The sequence below is a fragment of the Hevea brasiliensis genome, chromosome 3 (assembly GCF_030052815.1).
Source record: "Hevea brasiliensis isolate MT/VB/25A 57/8 chromosome 3, ASM3005281v1, whole genome shotgun sequence".
NCBI lineage: Eukaryota > Viridiplantae > Streptophyta > Magnoliopsida > Malpighiales > Euphorbiaceae > Hevea > Hevea brasiliensis.
Window position 1 is genome coordinate 111,896,861 of NC_079495.1, and position 22,949 is coordinate 111,919,809.

General features: G+C 35.1%; 5 protein-coding genes across 5 annotated transcripts; all 5 read left to right on the forward strand.

The window, feature by feature from the left end:
- Window positions 1-4,851: 4,851 nt before the first annotated feature.
- Window positions 4,852-7,184, forward strand: LOC110664137 (dynamin-related protein 4C). The gene is given in 2 exon segments (XM_058144636.1): window positions 4,852-6,303; window positions 6,305-7,184. Coding segments are annotated over 2 exon segments (1,998 nt in total). The 5' UTR covers window positions 4,852-4,990; the 3' UTR covers window positions 6,990-7,184.
- A 969-nt stretch (window positions 7,185-8,153) lies between these two features.
- Window positions 8,154-8,744, forward strand: LOC131178461 (CBS domain-containing protein CBSX6-like). The gene has a single exon (XM_058143425.1). It carries the CDS (start codon window positions 8,154-8,156, stop codon window positions 8,742-8,744), a length of 591 nt encoding a protein of 196 aa, XP_057999408.1.
- A 3,715-nt stretch (window positions 8,745-12,459) lies between these two features.
- Window positions 12,460-14,799, forward strand: LOC131178770 (dynamin-related protein 4C-like). The gene has a single exon (XM_058144637.1). The coding sequence runs from the start codon at window positions 12,579-12,581 to the stop codon at window positions 14,592-14,594; it is 2,016 nt and encodes a 671-aa protein (XP_058000620.1). The 5' UTR covers window positions 12,460-12,578; the 3' UTR covers window positions 14,595-14,799.
- Window positions 14,800-15,808: 1,009 nt separating this feature from the next.
- Window positions 15,809-16,333, forward strand: LOC131178462 (CBS domain-containing protein CBSX6-like). Its single transcript, XM_058143426.1, has one exon. The coding sequence runs from the start codon at window positions 15,809-15,811 to the stop codon at window positions 16,331-16,333; it is 525 nt and encodes a 174-aa protein (XP_057999409.1).
- A 4,438-nt stretch (window positions 16,334-20,771) lies between these two features.
- LOC110665537 (auxin efflux carrier component 5) lies at window positions 20,772-22,675 on the forward strand. Its single transcript, XM_021825710.2, has 5 exons — window positions 20,772-21,654; window positions 21,783-21,868; window positions 21,969-22,126; window positions 22,252-22,328; window positions 22,424-22,675. The coding sequence occupies exons 1-5, from the start codon at window positions 20,969-20,971 to the stop codon at window positions 22,494-22,496; spliced, it is 1,080 nt and encodes a 359-aa protein (XP_021681402.2). The 5' UTR covers window positions 20,772-20,968; the 3' UTR covers window positions 22,497-22,675.
- The last annotated feature ends 274 nt before the right edge of the window (window positions 22,676-22,949 follow it).

Below are 22,949 nucleotides of genomic sequence, written 5' to 3' on the forward strand. Positions count from 1 at the left end.
ATAAAATAATAAGAAGAAAAGCACAATTTTCATACTCTTAACTAATGGATAATGTATATTGGCTTGTATGGTCCAATGAGATCCTCCTGGAAGGATATCAAGAAGCTGTCCAACATCATCTCTTGTGGTTCTAATAGAATTGGAAGATCCAAGTAGGCTAGTTGAAGATATATGAGAAGTAGCAGAATTAATCCTATTTTCAGGAGTTCTTATATATTCTGCCTGCCTACTACAGCACTCATCAAACTTTGTTTCTCTTTTTTCTGTCACGACCCAACCTATGGGCCAGACCCGCACTAGGACCTGGGCCAGCCTAAAGCCCCCGAGGCCCGTAGTAAGCCTAACTGTTCATTAACCCAACTCTAAGGCCCATTTGGGCCCAATATCAAGAAAACAAACGGACAGAGTCCGGCCATAAAATGGACTTTCCAACGGGGAGTTTTCGACTCACCCGACCTGTAAACATGATAAATACTCAATTGGGGAGCTCAGCTCACCCTCCACATACTCATATCCTCATAAAAATAAATGGGAGCTCAGCTTCCTCATCCAATCCATCAAACATGCATATCATTATACGTTTACAGGTCCAACATGATAATAATATTACAGACCATAATCAAATAAATACTTCTAACACATGCGGAAATTCTAGGAGTAAATAAAATTACACAAATATTGATAAACAACCTGCGAAGGAGAAAAGCAGGTTAACCAAAATAAAATCCTCCTATAGCCTGAAAAAAAATATTGAACAGGAGTGAGCGTTCGACTCAGAGAGTAAAATATCAATTTTAACCATAATCTCTATAACTATCTATAACTAATGCACCCTGTAGAGTGAAATGCAACATCAACATCATTTTCATATCATAACATCAAAAGGTAATTTGGAGCACTCACGCACCCTGTAGCATCAATCATAACATATGGAGCCGATCCCTATACGACTCTCTTAAATCCAACTCAGTGCCAAGAACTCAAGCCGGACTTTCGCTTAATAAACCAAATCGAGGGTCCCAGCGAAGAACTCAAGCCGTGACTACCCCTCGAAGGATCGGGTCCCAGCGAAGAACTTAAGCCGTGACTACCCGTCCTATCCATAGTCCACACCACATCACACGCACGCCAACGCACGCACACTGCTCCAAATTACCACAATAACATCATGGCACTTTAACATTTATCAATGCATCATAAATCGTGCCTAGAGTTTAACTACATAAATATATGCATATAAGTGATGCATGGGCATGTTGAACATATAATAATATCGAAATTACAATTAAAATTAATATTTTACTCACGACTTGACGACAATCACCGTGGCGGAAGTGAGGAAGAAGGTCATCGGCTCACTGACAATTTTATTACAATCATTTAATAAATTTGACTCAATACAAATAAAGAAAAAAAAAAAGACCAATACGTCCTAAGTCGTGCCGAAAATCCGGCAGAGTTTCCCTTATACCTAGGACCAACCCAACCTGCAAAAGGGTTCAAAACACACTTTTATACTCACAATCCATATATCCACAGTTCAATCATATCACACAGCCCCTCCTGGGCCCATCAAATCAGTCATCCATCACAATACGCAAAATTTCAATTTAGTCCTTATTATTGATCATTTTTGTAAAAACTGCCCAAACAAGCTCTAAAAATTCTAAAACTTTGCCCTGCGGTCCTTAACAATATTACTAAGCTATTGCAAAAAGAATCATAATTTTCTAAGCTACCACGAATATTTTATGGATTTTTAATCTTATTTAAGCACTAGAAAATTACAAAAAAGCAAGGTTCGGGTTTACCTTTGCCGATTCCGACTTCCGGAACGCACTCGGGACGTCTGACAATGGGGGGCTAGCCAAAACCTCGGTCCAATTCGGAGACTTTTCCAGAATCAGTCCGTTCGCCTAATTTCGCATCTGGCCAATCAGAGAATTTCCGCGAATCGAGGATACCTACATGAAGCCCATAATACGGGGGTTAGTACATAAATTTTTCAGAATTTTCTAAGCTCATTAAATGCTCGAAAAACATCATAAGCTCAGGACCCACCAAAACGGTGTCGGAAAAATTTGAAATTTATGTCGCCAAGCTCTCGACGAGTGGAGCGTCTGGTACCCTCGGTTTTCTCGTGATTCACGGTTTCGAGAAATCTAGCCCAAAAGTCGAAATGGGCTAAAATCTTCCCGAGCAAAAATCGGACAAACCGCTGGATGGATTTCGGCGTTCTTAGTGTCTATAGAAAGCTCTCGCCGAGCAGATGATTTTAGACACAAGACCCGGTCCAATTGGTGGCCGGATTTTGGCCGGAGAAGCCGAAACGACGCGCGCGAGGGAGGGAGATCGCGCCCGTTTTCCGCCATACAGCAATGGCCACCGGGCCGGGAGGTGGGTGGCGCGCGGCCTACTGGGTGGCAGGGAGGTGGTCGGCCAGGAGGGAGGAGAGAGAAAAGAGAGAGAGAAGGGGAGAGGGAACGACGCGCGCGGGGAAGAAAAAAGGAAAGGGAGCCAGTCCGATTCGACCGGTCCGATCCGGTCCGGTTCGATTCGGCCGGTTCGATTCGAAATACAAAATTTTGAATTTTTACTCTGCCTCGGGATCGAAAACGAGATCCAAAAATTCCGAAAAAATTTCAGAAAACTCAGAAAAATACGTAGACTCCAAATATATTTTTAGTTTTGCCACGTGGTCTTTAAATTAATTTTTTAAAAATCATCAAAGTTTATATTTTCGGAAAATCGAACCCGATTTTTAAAATCCGAAAAATCTCAAAAAAATTCCTAAAATTTAAATAAAATTAAAATACCAAAAATGCTCATAAAATTTAAAATTTTGGGGTGTTAAAATCTCTCTCATTAAATATGGACTTAAATTCTTGAAATTATTGCACATGGGTTTTCGGTTTTCACTCAACTTCGTCATGTGGATATCAAAGAATTAATGGCATTTGCTTGGTCACAACACTGAATTGATCTATAGCTAGAGATAGAGAAATATGGAATGTTGGGAACCACCCAAATTAGAATTTGTTCTTTGGACAAATACCCTAGTTGCTGTTTCCATGAAAAAAGTTCCAAAGGAAAGAAATAATGGTGCATGTGTTTGCTTCTTGAAATGGAAGAAAATATGCAGTAATCAGTCCCTGAAATGCAGAATAATGGGAGAATATATATATAGGACATGTAGAAAATAATAAAGGTGTTATGTTTTGAAGGGGAGAATCATCCAATTTGGTGGAGAGAGACCATAGGAGAAGTGTAAAAAATCAGCACATTGGCACTTCTGATGCCATGTTCTGTTTTCTCTGCCAATGTGGTCACTCAAAGACCAATTCTGTCCCCTATATTGATGATTTTTGGATCTCTTCAATCTCTAATTAATAGGATATTGATTAAGTTACTGTATATAAAATAGGATTCAGGAATACAAATCATAACAACAATTTCCTCTCTTTTAAAAATTAATTTTTTATATGTACCCAAAACAAAAGTACTACACATACCTATCATCTTGAATCTGCATCAAGCATGGTGATGCTACCATAGAAATTATCAAACATGTTGCATAATTCTCATTTTCAATACCTACCATCCTATTCTATTTAGTACATTTATATATGTTGACCTTGATCAGCGTATAGAATTACTTGTTAATTGCAAACTTAATTAATTGTGCGTCAGCCGTCGCCTTCACCTAACAATACAGACAAAAAAAATTTAGTTGAAATGCTATTTTCTCATTCCCCACTATATATAATTAGTATTTGATTTGATGAGCATTGACATTGAAAAATAATTTAATTATATATCATCGTCATTAGTGGTATGCAATTTTGTGTTGCAATCCAACTTAATTTTAATTGCAGAAGAACTTTGCTTATATATCTCTGTGCAGATCAATAAGACAATTCCATACGGAGATTAAAATATTCCAACAGACATTAATCAAAACACATTAATCTTAGCCACCAATTCAGGCAAACAAGAAAAAAGCATCAACTTTTTGTAAATTTAAAGGAAAAGAAAGAAAGAAAACGTATCAACACAATCATTTAAATAAAAAAATCATTTAAATAATCTCTTTTCCTGTTAAAAATGTAGGACCTCACCGAGGAGGAGTATTCCCGTTAATTAAATGATTTCGTTAATTCGAATATCTTTTAATAATAATAATAATCTTCTAAAAAAACATTGAATGGATTTCAGATTTTTATGAATTCATGCATTTAGATAGAATTTATGGTTGAGTAAATCATGCAGATAATATTTTAATGGAAATTTAAAATTTCATAATTTTAAAATAATTTTAATACTATTAAATCAAAATTTATTAGTAACATTTATTTTTACCACCATATTTTAACAATGGCTGATTACTATGATCGAACCATATGTGTTACACCTTTTCGATAACATGTTTTTTTTTTTTTCCATGCAAATGAAAATGAAGCAAATTTCTTGTGAAAAGTTGTTCATTCCTTGGACTCATGGTTCCTTCCTCCTGAAGGGTTCAATCTCTTCATGCTGAAGTAGTCGGGTACAAGCACAGCAGTTTGAGATCAGACCACAAAGAAAAAAAGAGAGACCACTCTGCTTTGATTGGTCCTTTGCAAAAGACTTGAATTTTTTTTTCTTGGTCTTTTTGTTTTTTCCGATCTTTTTCCTTGGAATCCACATTGCACTTTCCCCCTTCCCCACCAAGCTTTTTTTTTTTTTTTTTTTAATTCTCTTTATCGAGCAAATCTCAAACTGCATAAATAAAAAAATATATATATCTAATAATAATAATATAGCACAGCACTGTTCCTCTCATTCACTTTCCCCATAAATTCTCTCTTCCTACTTCATTTGAACAACATCCCACGTAGTTTTAAATCATCAAATTACAAATTCCTCTCTAATTCTCTCCCTTGGTTTTTCTTTGAGCTCTAAAACCAAAATTTCTAATTTTCTTTTTTTCTCTCTCTCTCTTTCCTAGAAAATGGCTTCTTACGAAAATGGTCAAGAGCTTGTAGAATATGGAGAGGATTCACTTGCTGTCGTTAATGCAGAAGAAGATGCAAATATGGAAACCCATGTACCCATCGTATCATCTTACAACGATCATATTCGTCCACTTCTTGATGCAGTTGATAAGCTAAGGCACCTCATGGTCATGAAAGAAGGTATACAGCTTCCCACCATCGTTGTTGTTGGGGATCAATCTTCTGGCAAATCCAGCGTTCTTGAATCACTAGCCGGTATCAACCTTCCTCGTGGCCAGGGCATTTGCACCAGAGTGCCCCTTGTAATGAGGCTGCAACACCACCCATCTCTCGCACCAGAGCTCTTCTTGGAGTTCGATGGCAAAATAGTACACACTGATGAAGCCCGCGTTGCAGATGCAATTAATGCTGCCACAGATGAGATTGCAGGCGATGAAAAGGGCATATCAAACACTCCATTAACTCTGGTTGTGAAAAAGAAAGGTGTTCCTGATCTTACAATGATTGATCTCCCTGGAATCACTAGAGTTCCTGTTCATGGTCAGCCCGCCGATATTTACGAGCAGATTGCAGGTATTATCATGGGGTATATAAGGCCTGAAGAGAGTATCATTCTTAATGTTTTATCTGCAACTGTGGATTTTCCCACTTGTGAATCCATTAGGATGTCACAGCAAGTGGACAAGACTGGTGAGAGAACTCTTGCTGTGGTCACCAAGTCTGACAAGGCACCTGAAGGGCTGCTTGAGAAGGTTACTGCAGATGATGTGAATATAGGTCTGGGTTATGTCTGTGTGAGGAATCGAATTGGTGATGAATCCTATGAAGATGCGCGAAAGGAAGAAGCTAAATTGTTCAGAAGTCATCCACTTCTCTCCAGGATTGATAAATCTATGGTGGGTATTCCCGTTCTGGCTCAAAAACTGACTCAAATTCAAGCAATTATAATAGCCAGGTGCTTGCCAGATATAGTGAGAAAGATTAATGAAAAGCTGAATGCAAGCATTTCAGAGCTGAATAGGATGCCTAAGACCCTTTCCTCTCCTGCTGAAGTCATGACAGCTTTCATGGGCATTGTCGGATCAGCCAAGGAATCTCTCAAGAAAATCCTTATTAGAGGAGAGTTTGATGAGTACCTTGATGATCATCATATGCATTGTACTGCTAGATTGGTTGAAATGCTCAACCTTTACTCGAATGAACTTCATAACTGCCCTGAAAGTGATCCTAGAAGGAACTTCCTGATGGAGGAGATTAGCGTTCTTGAGGAATCCAGAGGGATTGAACTGCCAAATTTCCTTCCTCGCACTGCAGAGAAAAGTTGGGAGGATATCAAGAATGCCTATCGATTTCGTTGAAAAAATATGGGCTTACATTGAAAGTGTGGTAGTGTCTGTTTTGATACATCACTCTGAGAATTACTTCCAGCTTCAGTTATCTACCAGACGAGCAGGCCATAACCTCATATCCAAAATGAAAGAGCAGTCTATCAGTTGGGTTACAGAAATGGTTGAAATGGAGAAGATGACAGATTACACTTGCAGTCCTGACTACATGAGTGAATGGAACAAGCTCATGGAGAAACAGGATACATTCAGGTATACAACCCTGACAAAAGGGTATTCTAGCGCTGAGATTGAAGGTATTGGAGTGGTTGAAGTTGGGGATATCAGAGCATATCAGAATGTTCTGCACCAAGCTTTTGACTTGAAGATGAGAATGACTGCTTACTGGAAGATTGTATTGAGGAGATTGGTTGATTCTATGGCTCTGCATTTGCAGTTCAGTGTTCAAAATCTTGTGAACAAGGAGATGGAAAAGGAGATCATTAGCGAGTTGATTAGTAATCATGGAGGTTCAATAGAAAGAATGCTGGAAGAATCGCCCTCAGTTGCTGGTAAACGTGAGAAGCTGAACGTAAGCATCAAGTTGCTTGGAGAGTCCAAGAAGGTCTTAGGAAATATCATGGACAAAATTGCTACCTATAGTGATTAGAGTAGAGCCACTCTTTATCCTTCTTTATTATGCTCTCAGTTTATTAGTACTTAAAAGTGTTTGCTTTTTTGTTTTAGGGGAAGGGTTTGAGCATTTAATCCCATGACTCCATATGATATTTCCTTATGCTAGTGTATGATGCCTGAACACTTTTATCTTTCTTTTGTGTGTTCTCAATATAAAGGGTTTGCCACTCTTTATCCTTCTTTTGTGTGTTATGAAGCTTTCTTGTTATTTATTTATTTATTATTTATTTTATGTTAATAGTATTCCGGAAACAGACTTTTAATATCTTTATATTGATTGATATCTGACTATAAAAATTAACGATGTGTTACTCTGAATTGATTTTAGATTGATTTGATCTTACTGACTTAAATTATTGAAATAAACTGTTGGAATTGTACTATCAATTATAATTTGCTATTTGAAATTTTTTATTGATTTTGATTGATTTGTACAAATTGATTTTCTATTTTGAATATCAGTATCTGTTATCTGGCCCCACCGTGTGGACTATTACGGTATTAGATTGCATTGTTGAGTCATGTATCATTTTAATTTATGATTTGTATTAGTATCATATGCATTGATACCCGTGAAGAAGGAGGAAGGTATCTAATATCTGGTAGCACGCTTACCATCTGGCTTTCGGTGATATGGGGTATGTATTGTACCATAAAATTTTTATTGAATGAATTTCTTTTATATATATATTTTATGAAAATTATTTTACTAATGATTTTGATAGCATAAGCATGATTTTATTGAATAAAAAATTTATTGTAAAATTAATCAAGCGTCTGTCTGTTTCAATTCCGTTGTTTGTTATAATTATCATTCACTGAGCATTAGCTCAAACCACGTTTTCTTTATCTGTTATCTGTTTCAAATCAGTATAATTTGGAAATGGACAATGTTTGATTTGTTCTCATGATATGCCCGAATTCATGTTTCCTCGGGCTAATAATTAGTTTAGTTTATTAAACAGTTTAAGTTTTTATTTGAAATCTGTAGAAACTCCGCAGTTTACTTATGAGATATTTATGATATTTATTCAGTGTTTTGTTTATTTGGATTTTGTCATTTTTTTTATTAGTAAATGACAATATATTTATTCAAGATACTCTGATAAGATTTGCATGATTTAAAAATATTTAAATTATGCGCTGGTCACAGCTCAGAATTTTGGGTCGTGACAACTCCTTTGCTGTTGCCATTGTTAAGCCCATGCCAGATGGTCGCTCTAAGATTATAGGGGAAATATCAGCCTCCAGATTATGGAAATGTGATTATTTGGCTGCAGTATGGGCTTTAGCCAATCTTTCAGCTGGGCAGTTTGTGATGGGGGCTGATGACAATTTGACTACAAGATCATTTCCTGACTTTACAGTCAACTCAACAAATGGCGAGAATAATATGTTTAATGATGGTGGATCAACAAGAGCAAGGAAATTCAGCAGCAGAAGCATTGGTTTCAATCCAGGAAGCTCAAGTTTTGGAATTGGCAGGAGCATGTATAGGGGCAGAAGTGCACCCCTAACATGTAAACTTTCGAGTTCATTGGCTGCTGTCATGGCTCAGATGCTATCTCACAGGGCAACCCATGTATGGGTGACTGAGGATAACGGCGATGATGTTTTAGTCGGCATGGTTGGTTATGCAGATATTCTGATTGCTGTGACCAAACCACCTTCATCCTTTATTCCTGTTAATCGATCTTCTGAGGGTTTTGCAGCTGAAGTTCTAAGTTGACTTTTATTTATTTACTATATTTACATTTCCTGTGATTGTAGTTAAGATGCTTTACTTTAGCAGTTTTGGAGGGGTGAGGGATTTATGCTTAATGGGGTTTCATGTAAGTTTATTGATGAGTTGTATAATCTTGTAATAGTAAAATAATGTTCAGATGCAATGTGTGCCTCTTGTATACTCTTGAATAATGGATTTTTAAAAAATCTTTTTTCACCTGTCTATTTATTATAATTTTTTTTTCTTTTTGTTTGATTGCATAAAGATAAAGCAACCATGCCAAGCTCACATAAGTTGACAATTTTTGAATTCAAGAAAATAGCACAGCCACAGCATATTAAAAGGTCACACGACGCTGTAATCATGATCCCTTTCTTTATGCCTCAAAAAAGTTCAATAATTTGGTTTCCTAAGACTAATCTTCGTTGCTGTACCATTCTCATTGCAGATTTCATGTACTCTTCTGAATAATTTCTCTTGAATAGGTTTTTGAAATGGACAGCTGCATACATTTCTCAAAAAATGTTCAACGCCAGTCTCTTGGACCATTACCCACCATGATTCATTGAAGATATAGACGAACAAATGCTGGGACTAGGAATATGCTTCTGATCAATTTTGCTTTATGGGCTTGGGAGCCAAACCAATCCCACCCTAAACTAAAGATTGTCCTGCACATACATTTTCAGACTGGGACCCAGTTTGACAACATTGTTAAACTTGAACCCCTGAGTTTGACCTAACTCAAAATTTTCCAATCCAAGACCTCAGGCCGCCTTAAAATTTCTTTCCCATTTCTCCCATTTTTTTTTTCTTTTAATTATTGAGATCTGAGTACAAGTACAACATAATCATTGGATCAGAAGAAGTTAGTGAAACTTGAATTTAAGACCTCTAAAAAGTCTCAGGGCCTCAGCCTTGGATAGTTAGCTACTAGATCAAGGCCTCACTAGTGATTTCCCTGAAAGAAAATTGGAAGAAAATTAAGATAAATTATTTTTTTATATAGCAACCAAGCCAAAGCAGAAAAGGAATAAGCATGATTTGAATTTGAAGGGAATGAATGACTGTAGGATGCCAAATATCTATTTTGGAACCGTTACTGGATCTGCTTTTAGCAAATTCTTGACGTGCACAAGGAATAAGATTATTTATCCTCCTTCACACGTTTAGAAGATTATGCAAAATTCTCGAATAATGTCAATTGACATATAGATATGTTGTTATTCTAAATTTTAATTTCTTTACCTGATGGAGAGATTTTTGTCAAAATTGTGGCTTTCTTTCTATATCAACTTTAAATAGATTGAAAGAAATCCTAGTGATGGAGAAGTTTCAAATTCAAATATCCTCAATCACCCATCTTAAAATTTATTATTATTATTATAATAAAATTTATATTATTATAAATTAAGTGTTATAGTCTACTATATAACTCATCAATTATTATTTCATATGCTACTTTCTATTATTAAATAAAATAATAAGAAGAAAAGCACAATTTTCATACTCTTAACTAATGGATAATGTATATTGGCTTGTATGGTCCAATGAGATCCTCCTGGAAGGATATCAAGAAGCTGTCCAACATCATCTCTTGTGGTTCTAATAGAATTGGAAGATCCAAGTAGGCTAGTTGAAGATATATAAGAAGTAGCAGAATTAATCCTATTTTCAGGAGTTCTTCTATATTCTGCCTGCCTACTACAGCACTCATCAAACTTTGTTTCTCTTTTTTCTCTCTCTCATTAAATATGGACTTAAATTCTTGAAATTATTGCACATGGGTTTTCGGTTTTCACTCAACTTCGTCATGTGGATATCAAAGAATTAATGGCATTTGCTTGGTCACAACAATGAATTGATCCATAGCTAGAGATAGAGAAATATGGAATGTTGGGAACCACCCAAATTAGAATTTGTTCTTTGGACAAATACCCTAGTTGCTGTTTCCATGAAAAAAGTTCCAAAGGAAAGAAATAATGGTGCATGTGTTTGCTTCTTGAAATGGAAGAAAATATGCAGTAATCAGTCCTTGAAATGCAGAATAATGGGAGAATATATATATAGGCCATGTAGAAAATAATAAAGGTGGTATGTTTTGAAGGGGAGAATCATCCAATTTGGTGGAGAGAGACCATTGGAGAAGTGTAAAAAATCAGCACATTGGCACTTCTGATGCCATGTGCTGTTTTCTCTGCCAATGTGGTCACTCAAAGACTAATTCTGTCCCCTATATTGATGATTTTTGGATCTCTTCAATCTCTAATTAATAGGATATTGATTAAGTTACTGTATATAAAATCAGGATTCAGGAATTCAAATCATAACAACAATTTCCTCTCTTTTAAAAATTAATTTTTTATACATACCCAAAACAAAAGTACTACACATACCTATCATCTTGAATCTGCATCATGCATGGTGATGCTACCATAGCAATTATCAAACATGTTGCATAATTCTCATTTTCAATACCTACCATCCTATTCTATTTAGTACATTTGATCAGCGCATAGAATTACTTGTTAATTACAAACTTAATTAATTGTGAGTCAGTCGTCACCTTCACCTAACAATACAGACCAAAAAAATTTAGTTGAAATGCTATTTTCTCATTCCCAACTATATATAATTAGTATTTGATTTGATGAGCATTGACATTGAAAAATAATTTAATTATATATCATCGTCATTAGTGGTATGCAATTTTGTGTTGCAATCCAACTTAATTTTAATTGCAGAAGAACTTTGCTTATATATCTCTGTGCAGATCAATAAGACAATTCCATACGGAGATTAAAATATTCCAACAGACATTAATCAAAACACATTAATCTTAGCCACCAATTCAGGCAAACAAGAAAAAAGCATCAACTTTTTGTAAATTTAAAGGAAAAGAAAGAAAGAAAACGTATCAACACAATCATTTAAATAAAAAAATCATTTAAATAATCTCTTTTCCTGTTAAAAATGCAGGACCTCACCGAGGAGGAGTATTCCCGTTAATTAAACGATTTCGTTAATTCGAATATCTTTTAATAATAATAATAATCTTCTAAAAAAGCATTGAATGGATTTCAGTTTTTTATGAATTCATGCATTTAGATAAAATTTATGGTTGAGTAAATCATGCAGATAATATTTTAATTAAAATTTAAAATTTCATAATTTTAAAATAATTTTAAAACTATTAAATTAAAATTTATTAGTAACATTTATTTTCATCACCATATTAAATTAACATTTATTAGTAACAATGGCTGATTACCATTATCGAACCATATGTGTTATAACTTTTCGATAAAATGTTTTTTTTTTCCATGCAAATGAAAATGAAGCAAATTCCTTGGACTCTTGGTTCCTTCCTCCTGAAGGGGTCAACCCCTTCATGCTGAAGTAGTCGGGTACCATCACAGCAGACCAGAAAGAAGAAAAAGAGACCACTCTGCTTTGATTGGTCCTTTGCAAAAGACTTAAATTTTTTTTCTTGGTCTTTTTGTTTTTTCCGATCTTTTTCCTTGGAATCCACATTGCACTTTCCCCCTTCCCCACCAAGCTTTTTTTTTTTTTTTTTAAATTCTCTTTATCGAGCAAATCTCAAACTGCATAAATAAAAAAATATATATATCTAATAATAATAATAATAGCACAGCACTGTTCCTCTCCTTCACTTTCTCCATAAATTCTCTCTTCCTACTTCATTTGAACAACATCCCACGTAGTTTTAAATCATCCAATTACAAATTCCTCTCTAATCTCTCCCTTGGTTTTTCTTTGAGCTCTAAAACCAAAATTTCTAATTTTCTTTTTTTCTCTCTCTCTCTTTCCTAGAAAATGGCTTCTTACGAAAATGGTCAAGAGCTTGTAGAATATGGAGAGGATTCACTTGCTGTCGTTAATGAAGAAGAAGATGCAAATATGGAAACCCATGTACCCATCGTATCATCTTACAACGATCATATTCGTCCACTTCTTGATGCAGTTGATAAGCTAAGACACCTCATGGTCATGAAAGAAGGCATACAGCTTCCCACCATCGTTGTTGTTGGGGATCAATCTGCTGGCAAATCCAGCGTTCTTGAATCACTAGCCGGTATCAACCTTCCTCGTGGCCAGGGCATTTGCACCAGAGTGCCCCTTGTAATGAGGCTGCAACACTACCCATCTCTCGCACCAGAGCTTTTCTTGGAGTTCAATGGCAAAATAGTACACACTGATGAAGCCCGCGTTGCAGATGCAATTAATGTTGCCACAGATGAGATTGCAGGCGATGGAAAGGGCATATCAAACACTCCATTAACTCTGGTTGTGAAAAAGAAAGGTGTTCCTGATCTTACAATGATTGATCTCCCTGGAATCACTAGAGTTCCTGTTCATGGTCAGCCCGCCGATATTTACGAGCAAATTGCAGGTATTATCATGGGGTATATAAGGCCTGAAGAGAGTATCATTCTTAATGTTTTATCTGCAACTGTGGATTTTCCCACTTGTGAATCCATTAGGATGTCACAGCAAGTGGACAAGACTGGTGAGAGAACTCTTGCTGTGGTCACCAAGTCTGACAAGGCACCTGAAGGGCTGCTTGAGAAGGTTACTGCAGATGATGTGAATATAGGTCTGGGTTATGTCTGTGTGAGGAATCGAATTGGTGATGAATCCTATGAAGATGCGCGAAAGGAAGAAGCTAAATTGTTCAGAAGTCATCCACTTCTCTCCAGGATTGATAAATCTATGGTGGGTATTCCCGTTCTGGCTCAAAAACTGACTCAAATTCAAGCAATTATAATAGCCAGGTGCTTGCCAGATATAGTGAGAAAGATTAATGAAAAGCTGAATGCAAGTATTTCAGAGCTGAATAGGATGCCTAAGACCCTTTCCTCTCCGGCTGAAGTCATGACAGCTTTCATGGGCATTGTCGGATCAGCCAAGGAATCTCTCAAGAAAATCCTTATTAGAGGAGAGTTTGATGAGTACCTTGATGATCATCATATGCATTGTACTGCTAGATTGGTTGAAATGCTCAACCTTTACTCGAATGAACTTCATAACTGCCCTGAAAGTGATCCTAGAAGGAACTTCCTGATGGAGGAGATTAGCGTTCTTGAGGAATCCAGAGGGATTGAACTGCCAAATTTCCTTCCTCGCACTGCCTTCCTGAGTATTCTGCAGAGAAAAGTTGGGAGGATATCAAGAATGCCTATCGATTTCGTTGAAAAAATATGGGCTTACATTGAAAGTGTGGTAGTGTCTGTTTTGATGCATCACTCTGAGAATTACTTCCAGCTTCAGTTATCTACCAGACGAGCAGGCCATAACCTTATATCCAAAATGAAAGAGCAGTCTATCAGTTGGGTTACAGAAATGGTTGAAATGGAGAAGATGACAGATTACACTTGCAGTCCTGACTACATGAGTGAATGGAACAAGCTCATGGAGAAACAGGATACATTCAGGTATACAACCCTGACACAAGGGTATTCTAGCGCAGAGATTGAAGGTATTGGAGTGGTTGAAGTTGGGGATATCAGAGCATATCAGAATGTTCTGCACCAAGCTTTTGACTTGAAGATGAGAATGACTGCTTACTGGAAGATTGTATTGAGGAGATTGGTTGATTCTATGGCTCTGCATTTGCAGTTCAGTGTTCAAAATCTTGTGAACAAGGAGATGGAAAAGGAGATCATTAGCGAGTTGATTAGTAATCATGGAGGTTCAATAGAAAGAATGCTGGAAGAATCGCCCTCAGTTGCTGGTAAACGTGAGAAGCTGAACGTAAGCATCAAGTTGCTTGGAGAGTCCAAGAAGGTCTTAGGAAATATCATGGACAAAATTGCTACCTATAGTGATTAGAGTAGAGCCACTCTTTATCCTTCTTTAGTATGTTCTCAGTTTATTAGTACTTAAAAGTGTTTGCTTTTTTGTTTTAGGGGAAGGGTTTGAGCATTTAACACCATGACTCCATATGATATTTCCTTATGCTTGTGTATGATGCCTGAACACTTTTATCTTTCTTTTGTATGTTCTTAATATAAAGGGTTTGCCACTCTTTATCCTTCTTTTGTGTGTTATGAAGCTTTCTTGTTATTTATTTATTTATTATTTATTTCATGCCATTAGGATTCCGGGAACAGGATTGATTTTAGATTGATTTGATCTTATTGACTTTCTGAAATTATTGAAATAAACTGTTGGAATTGTATTATCAATTATAATTTACTATCTGAAATTTTTTATTGATTTTTATTGATTTGTACAAATTAATTTTCTGTTTTGAATTGGTACATGTACCAGTATCTATTATCTGACCCCACCGTGTGGACTATTACGGTATTAGATTGCATTATTAAGTTATGTATCATTTCAATTTATGATTTACATTAGTATCATATGCATTGATACCCGTGAAGGAGGAGGAAAGTATCTAATATCTGATAACGCGCTTACCATCTGGCCTTCGGTGATATGGGGTATCATCACCCTGGTGGACTGTATCATAAAATTTTTATTGAATGAATTTCTTTTATATATATATTTTATGAAAATTATTTTACTAATGATTTTGATAGTATAAGCATGATTTTATTGAATAGAAAATTTATTGTAAAATTAATCAAGCGTCTGTCTGTTTCTATTCCGTTGTGTGCTATAATTATCATTCACTGAACATTAGCTCAAACCACGTTTTTTTATCTGTTATCTGTTTCAAATCAGTATAATTTTGCAGCTGATCCAAATATTCAGTCCATTTTCTAGAAAGGGACAATATTTGATTTGTTCTCATGATATGCCCGAATTCATATTTCCTCGGGCTAATAATTAATTTAGTTTATTGAACAGTTTAAATTTTTATTTAAAATCTGTAGAGACTCGGCAGTTTACTTATGAGATATTTATGATATTTATTCAGTGTTTTGTTTATTTGGATTTTGTCATTTTTTTTTATTAGTAAATGACAATATATTTATTTAAGATACTCTGATAAGGCTTGCATGATTTAAAAATACCGGTCATAGCTCAGAATTTTGGGTCGTGACAACTCCTTTGCTGTTGCCATTGTTAAGCCCATGCCAGATGGTCGCTGTAAGATTATAGGGGAAATATCAGCCTCCAGATTATGGGAATGTGATTATTTGGCCGCAGTATGGGCTTTAGCCAATCTTTCAGCTGGGCAGTTTGTGATGGGGGCTGATGACAATTTGACTACAAGATCATTTCCTGGCTTTACAGTCAACTCAACAAATGGCGAGAATAATATGTTTAATGATGGTGGATCAACAAGAGCAAGGAAATTCAGCAGCAGAAGCATTGGTTTCAATCCAGGAAGCTCAAGTTTTGGAATTGGCAGGAGCATGTATAGGGGCAGAAGTGCACCCCTAACATGTAAACTTTCGAGTTCATTGGCTGCTGTCATGGCTCAGATGCTGTCTCACAGGGCAACCCATGTATGGGTGACTGAGGATAGCGGCGATGATGTTTTAGTCGGCATGGTTGGTTATGCAGATATTCTGATTGCTGTGACCAAACCACCTTCATCCTTTATTCCTGTTAATCGATCTTCTGAGGGTTTTGCAGCTGAAGTTCTAAGTTGACATTTATTTATTTACTATATTTACATTTCCTGTGATTGTAGTTAAGATGCTTTACTTTAGCAGTTTTGGAGGGGTGAGGGATTTATGCTTTATATGGGGTTTCATGTAAGTTTCTTGATTGTTGTATAATCTTGTAATAGTAAAATAATGTTCAGATGCAATATGTGCCTCTTGTATACTCTTGAATAATGGATTTTTAAAAAATCTTTTTTCACCTATCTATTTATTATAATTTTTTTTTCTTTTTGTTTGATTGCATAAAGATAAAGCAACCATACCAAGCTCACATAAGTTGACAATTTTTGAATTCAAGAAAATAGCACAGCCACTGCATATTAAAAGGTCACACGACGCTGTAATCATGATCCCTTTCTTTATGCCTCAAAAAAGTTCAACAATTTGGTTTCCTAAGACTAATCCTCGTTGCTGTACCATTCTCATTGCAGATTTCATGTACTCTTCTGAATAATTTCTCTTGAATAGGCTTTTGAAATGGACGGCTGCATACATTTCTCAAAAAATGTTCAACGCCAGTCTCTTGGACCATTACCCACTATGATTCATTGAAGATATAGACGAACAAATGCTGGGACTAGGACTATGCTTCTGATCAATATTGCTTTATGGGCTTGGGAACCAAACCAATCCCACCCTAAACTAAAGATTGTCCTGGACAAACATTTTCAGACTGGAGCCCAGTTTGACAACATTGTTAAACTTGAACCTCTGAGTTTGACCTAACTCAAAATTTTCCAATACAAGACCTCAGGCCGCCTTAAAATTTCTTCCCCATTTCCATTTCTCTCTTTTTTTTTCTTTTAATTATTGAGAGCTGAGTACAAGTACAACACAATCATTGGATCAGAAGAAGTTAGTGAAACTTGAATTTAAGACCTCTAAAAAGTCTCAGGGCCTCAGCCTTGGATAGTTAGCTACTAGATCAAGGCCTCACTAGTGATTTCCCTGAAAGAAAATTGGAAGAAAATTAAGATAAATTATTTTTTTATATAGCAACCAAGCCAAAGCAAAAAAGGAATAAGCATGATTTGAATTTGAAGGGAATGAATGACTGTAGGATGCCAAATATCTATTTTGGAATTGTTACTGGATGCTTTTAGCAAATTCTTGATGTGCATAAGGAATAAGATTATTTATCCTCCTTCACACGTTTAGAAGATTATGCAAAATTCTCGAATAAGGTCAATTGACATATAGATATGTTGTGATTATAAATTTTAATTTCTTTACCTGATGGAGAGATTTTTGTCAAAATTGTGGCTTTCTTTCTATATCAACTTTAAATAGATTGAAAGAAATCCTAGCGGTGGAGAAGTTTCAAATTCAAATATCCTCAATCACCCATCTTAAAATTTATTATTATTATTATAATAAAATTTATATTATTATAAATTAAGTGTTACAATTTACTGTATAACTCATCAATTATTATTTCATATGCTACTTTCTATTATTAAATAAAGTAATAAGAAGAAAAGCACAATTTTCATACTCTTAACTAATGGATAATGTATATTGGCTTGTATGGCCCAATGAGATCCTCCTGGAAGGATATCAAGAAGCTGTCCAACATCATCTCTTGTGGTTCTAATAGAATTGGAAGATCCAAGTAGGCTAGTTGAAGATATATAAGAAGTAGCAGAATTAATCCTATTTTCAGGAGTTCTTATATATTCTGCTGCCTACTACAGCACTCATCAAACTTTGTTTCTCTTTTTTCTCTCTCTCATTAAATATGGACTTAAATTCTTGAAATTATTGCACATGGGTTTTCGGTTTTCGCTCAACTTCGTCATGTGCCATCAAAGAATTAATGGCATTTGCTTGGTCACAACAATGAATTGATCTATAGCTAGAGATAGAGAAATAGGGAATGTTGGGAACCACCCAAATTAGAATTTGTTCTTTGGACAAATACCCTAGTTGCTGTTTCCATGAAAAAAGTTCCAAAGGAAAGAAATAATAGTGCATGTGTTTGCTTCTTGAAATGGAAGAAAATATAGAGTAATCAGTCCTTGAAATGCAGAATACAACTCAACTCAACTAAGTTTTTATTCTAAGAATTTGGGGCAAACTATATGAATTCTCTTTCTCCACTCTAAACGATTTTGGGTTAAATCCTCAGAAACTTATAGGTCATGTTGTACTACTCTCCTCCAAATCAGTTTAAGTCTACTCATTTTTTTCTTTTTATCCTTTAATAAAGGTTAGAGGTGGGAGAATATATATATATATATATATATATATATATATATATATATATATATAGGACATGTAGAAAATAATAAAGGTGGTATGTTTTGAAGGGGAGAATCATCCGATTTGGTGGAGAGAGACCATTGGAGAAGTGTAAAAAATCAGCACATTGGCACTTTTGATGCCATGTGCTGTTTTCTCTGCCAATGTGGTTACTCAAAGACCAATTATGTCCCCTATATTGATGATGTTTTGGATCTCTCCGATCTCTAATTACTAGGATATTGATTTACTGTATATAAAACCAGGATTAGGGAATTCAAATCATAACAACAATTCCCTCTCTTTTAAAAATTAATTTTTTATATGTACCCAAAACAAAAGTACTACACATACCTATCATCTTGAGTCTGTATCATGCATGGTGATGCTACCATAGAAATTATCAAACCTGTTGCTTAATTCTCATTTTCAATACCTACCATCCTATTCTATTTAGTACATTTGTATATGTTGACCTTGATCAGCACATAGAATTAATTGTTAATTGCAAACTTAATTAATTGTGAGTCAGCCGTCACCTTCACCTAACAATACAGACAAAAAAGATTGAGTTGAAATGCTATTTTCTCATTCCCCACTATATATAATTAGTATTTGATTTGATGAGCATTGACATTGAAAAATAATTTAATTATATATCATCATCATTAGTGGCATGCAATTTTGTGTTGCAATCCAACTTAATTTTAATTGCAGAAGAACTTTGCTTATATATCTCTGTGCAGATCAATAAGACAATTCCATACGGAGATTAAAATATTCCAACAGACATTATTCAAAACACATTAATCTTAGCCACCAATTCAGGCAAACAAGAAAAAAGCATCAACTTTTTGTAAATTTAAAGGAAAAGAAAGAAAGAAAACGTATCAACATAATCAACTAGCTAGTGCCAGAGAATTGAAATCAAATTCTTGCCACGCAAATATTTTATTTCACATCCCATCAACAGCCATTAAAGTGGAATATAATAAGTGGGTTTAAGTTCATAATGCAAAAGAATTGATGGATTTCTGCTACTTGACAGGATTGCATTCAAGCCAACCTACATGTGTATATATATATATATATAATGGTGGAACTTATTCTATATGCTTATAAGATATTACAGTAAGTTCTTTGCTCATAAAACATAAAAAAATCTTCTCGAAATACTTGCATTAAGCTTTCCTTATTTATTTAGCGTCAAATATTGTGAACGTGACATGATATTGCGAGTGCCGCCTTTGATTTAGAAATCGAATAATAAAATAAGATGGTGCAAAATAACTTTAAAATATTTTTATGTTAATTAATTAGTTAGCACTATATTCACTGTCATAACGTATTCCAAGTCCACGTAAGAAATCAAGCCAAATTTGGCTTTCGTAATCCATATATTATAAACTTCTAAAATGGTTACCGAATGCTACCATTTAATCTATATTATGTTATTTCCCACGTTTAGTCCAATTTTGGTTGATATTGCAATGTGTAAATGTCATCACTATCTAAAAATATGGCAAAAAATAAGCAATTAATTTGTTATAACAAGTACGCAAATCTAAGACACACACATAAATCGCACAATCACACGGTATAGAAAAGAAAAGAAGAATAACACAGAATTTAACGCGGTTCAACCATAAGGTCTACGTTCATGGGCAAGACAAGAGAAAAAGTTTCAAACTCTCAAACCCTAATCCCAGTGTGTTTCCCGAATATCTCACAACTCTCGTAGAATATTAAAATATTTATACTGGTCCATGCCCCTCCGTTATTACCACATATCTCACTTTTTATCCCAATCAAGTCGTAGTGCGAAACTTTCGGTAGGATCACAATTTAGGTCTATGAAAAACATATCCAAATTTCAAGCCATAAAAATAACATAATTAATCATTCCTCTGTCTCTGAAAACTCCACTTTGGAATAATGGAGACAATAAATAAAAGAAAAACAATGATTTAACAAAAACAGAAACCTTGTTTGCAAAGTGGGGTGGAATAATCGCTGGACCTCATTCCTTATTCTGTATAGAACAATCCATTAATTGCTGACCATAAAAACCAAAAACGCATTTGAGAAAGCAACATCGCATTTCCACGCACTACAATGCCTCTTACTAGGTCACACTTTCGATCAATAATCCACAGCATAGAATCGTATACACCAACCCACCAACCTATCTCAAAATATGCCAAAAAATAATGGTTGGTCGATCGATGATGACCTCTTGCATGCACATAAATACTTAACCCTTTCTACTTTCTTCATAGTACTTGTCATCAAAACCTTAAATAAGGGAAGGGTAGGGTCGGTTCTTTGAAGAGGGGTTGACGTATCTTGAAGAGAGAAAGAAAGTTTTTTGCAAGAAAAATGATAGGATGGGAAGATGTTTATAAGGTGGTTGTGGCCATGGTACCCCTCTATGTGGCCCTAGTGTTAGGATATGGATCTGTAAGGTGGTGGAAAATATTTACACCTGAACAGTGTGGAGCTGTGAATAGATTTGTTTGTTACTTCACTCTCCCTCTTTTCACCTTTGAATTCACAGCCCATGTTGATCCTTTCAACATGAATTATCTATTCATTGGTGCAGATGCTATATCGAAGTTGATAATTGTGGTGGTGCTTGGTTTTTGGGCTAAGTGTAGTAGCAAAGGAAGCTACACATGGTCCATTACAAGTTTCTCTTTATGTACCTTAACTAATTCTCTTGTTGTGGGTGTGCCTCTAATGAAAGCCATGTACGGGCAAATGGCAGTTGATCTTGTGGTTCAATCATCTGTCATCCAAGCCATAATTTGGCTTACCATTTTGTTGTTTGTGTTGGAATTTAGAAGATCAGGACTTGACATTTCTTCTTCTAATACTAATAGTGACAATTTAGAGAAGGATTTGGAGGGAAATGCTAGTGGTGTAGATCACAATAACATCATTGCAAGCACTACCAGGCCTGCTTCTTTCTGGGTTTTAATGAAGGTGGTGTGGATCAAATTGGCTATGAATCCTAACTCATATGCCTGTATCCTTGGCCTTGTTTGGGCTTTTATAGCAAAGAGGTGTGTCTTCTTTTTTTTTTTCTTTTTTTTTTTTAATATGACTATTCTCACTCACCATACTAAAGATTTTGCAATTATAATTTGATATTGTTGTGAATTGTGTTGATGGTTTGAATATATACTTGCAGGTGGAATTTTGAAATGCCAAGCATCATGGAGGGATCAATATTGATTATGTCAAAGGCTGGTACAGGCACTGCCATGTTTAGCATGGGTGAGCTGCCCCACTACAAGATTAATATTATTGTTAGTATATATATTTAATTTTGCTTTCTTTAATTTTCATTAATAAAATGATTTGTATATATGTACAGGGATCTTCATGGCTTTACAAGAAAAGTTTATTGCCTGTGGGACAGGCTTAACTGTGATAGGCATGGTTCTAAGATTCATCGCTGGACCTGCAGCCATGGCTATTGGTTCTATTGCTGCGGGTTTGCATGGTGACGTTTTACGAGTTGCTATCATTCAGGTAATTAAACTTCCCTGGCCATATAGTGCTTTTTTATTGAATTGTTTATTGAATTATAGAATGGATTGTTAATTGTTAAACTTCCAGATAACCGGCTGCTGATAATTTATTGAATTGTTTTACAGGCAGCATTACCACAATCCATTACATCCTTCATCTTCGCTAAAGAATATGGATTGCATGCAGAGGTGCTAAGTACAGCGTAAGTAATCTTAATCTTCCACACTAATTCCATTACATACTTTAAATCATGTTTTATTATTATTATTATTAAGAAGTTATTTTTGTTTAATGCAGTGTGATCTTTGGAATGATGGCATCGCTTCCAGTGTTAATTGCTTATTATGCGATTTTAGAGTTTGTACATTAGCCTTCTGAGATATTTTTCAAACAACGTTGGCAGATGAAGGGACCATGGAATTGTTGGATTATTACTCACTTAATTACCATGTTTTAATTATACCCACTGCAACTCAATTGCTTTACCACTCACTAATCAATATCTTATTACTTTAATATATTTCAATTTGTCAATATAATTTTTATGTATGTTCTTTTTTTCTTTTTCATTTTCATTCTGATAATTTTTTAACTTAAAATTTCATAATCACGAAAATAATTTTAATATTTTCAAATTAAAATTTATATTTCTGGAATATAAAAAAAAATATTAAAAGCTATAAATTATTTAGAGGAATCTGTCATTATTGATATATTATAACAAATTTTAAGAATCAAATTAATTAATTCTGAAAGATGGGAATACTTATTCAATTATAAATATTTTCACCGATTGATAAGAAAAAAAATATTTTTTATAGTT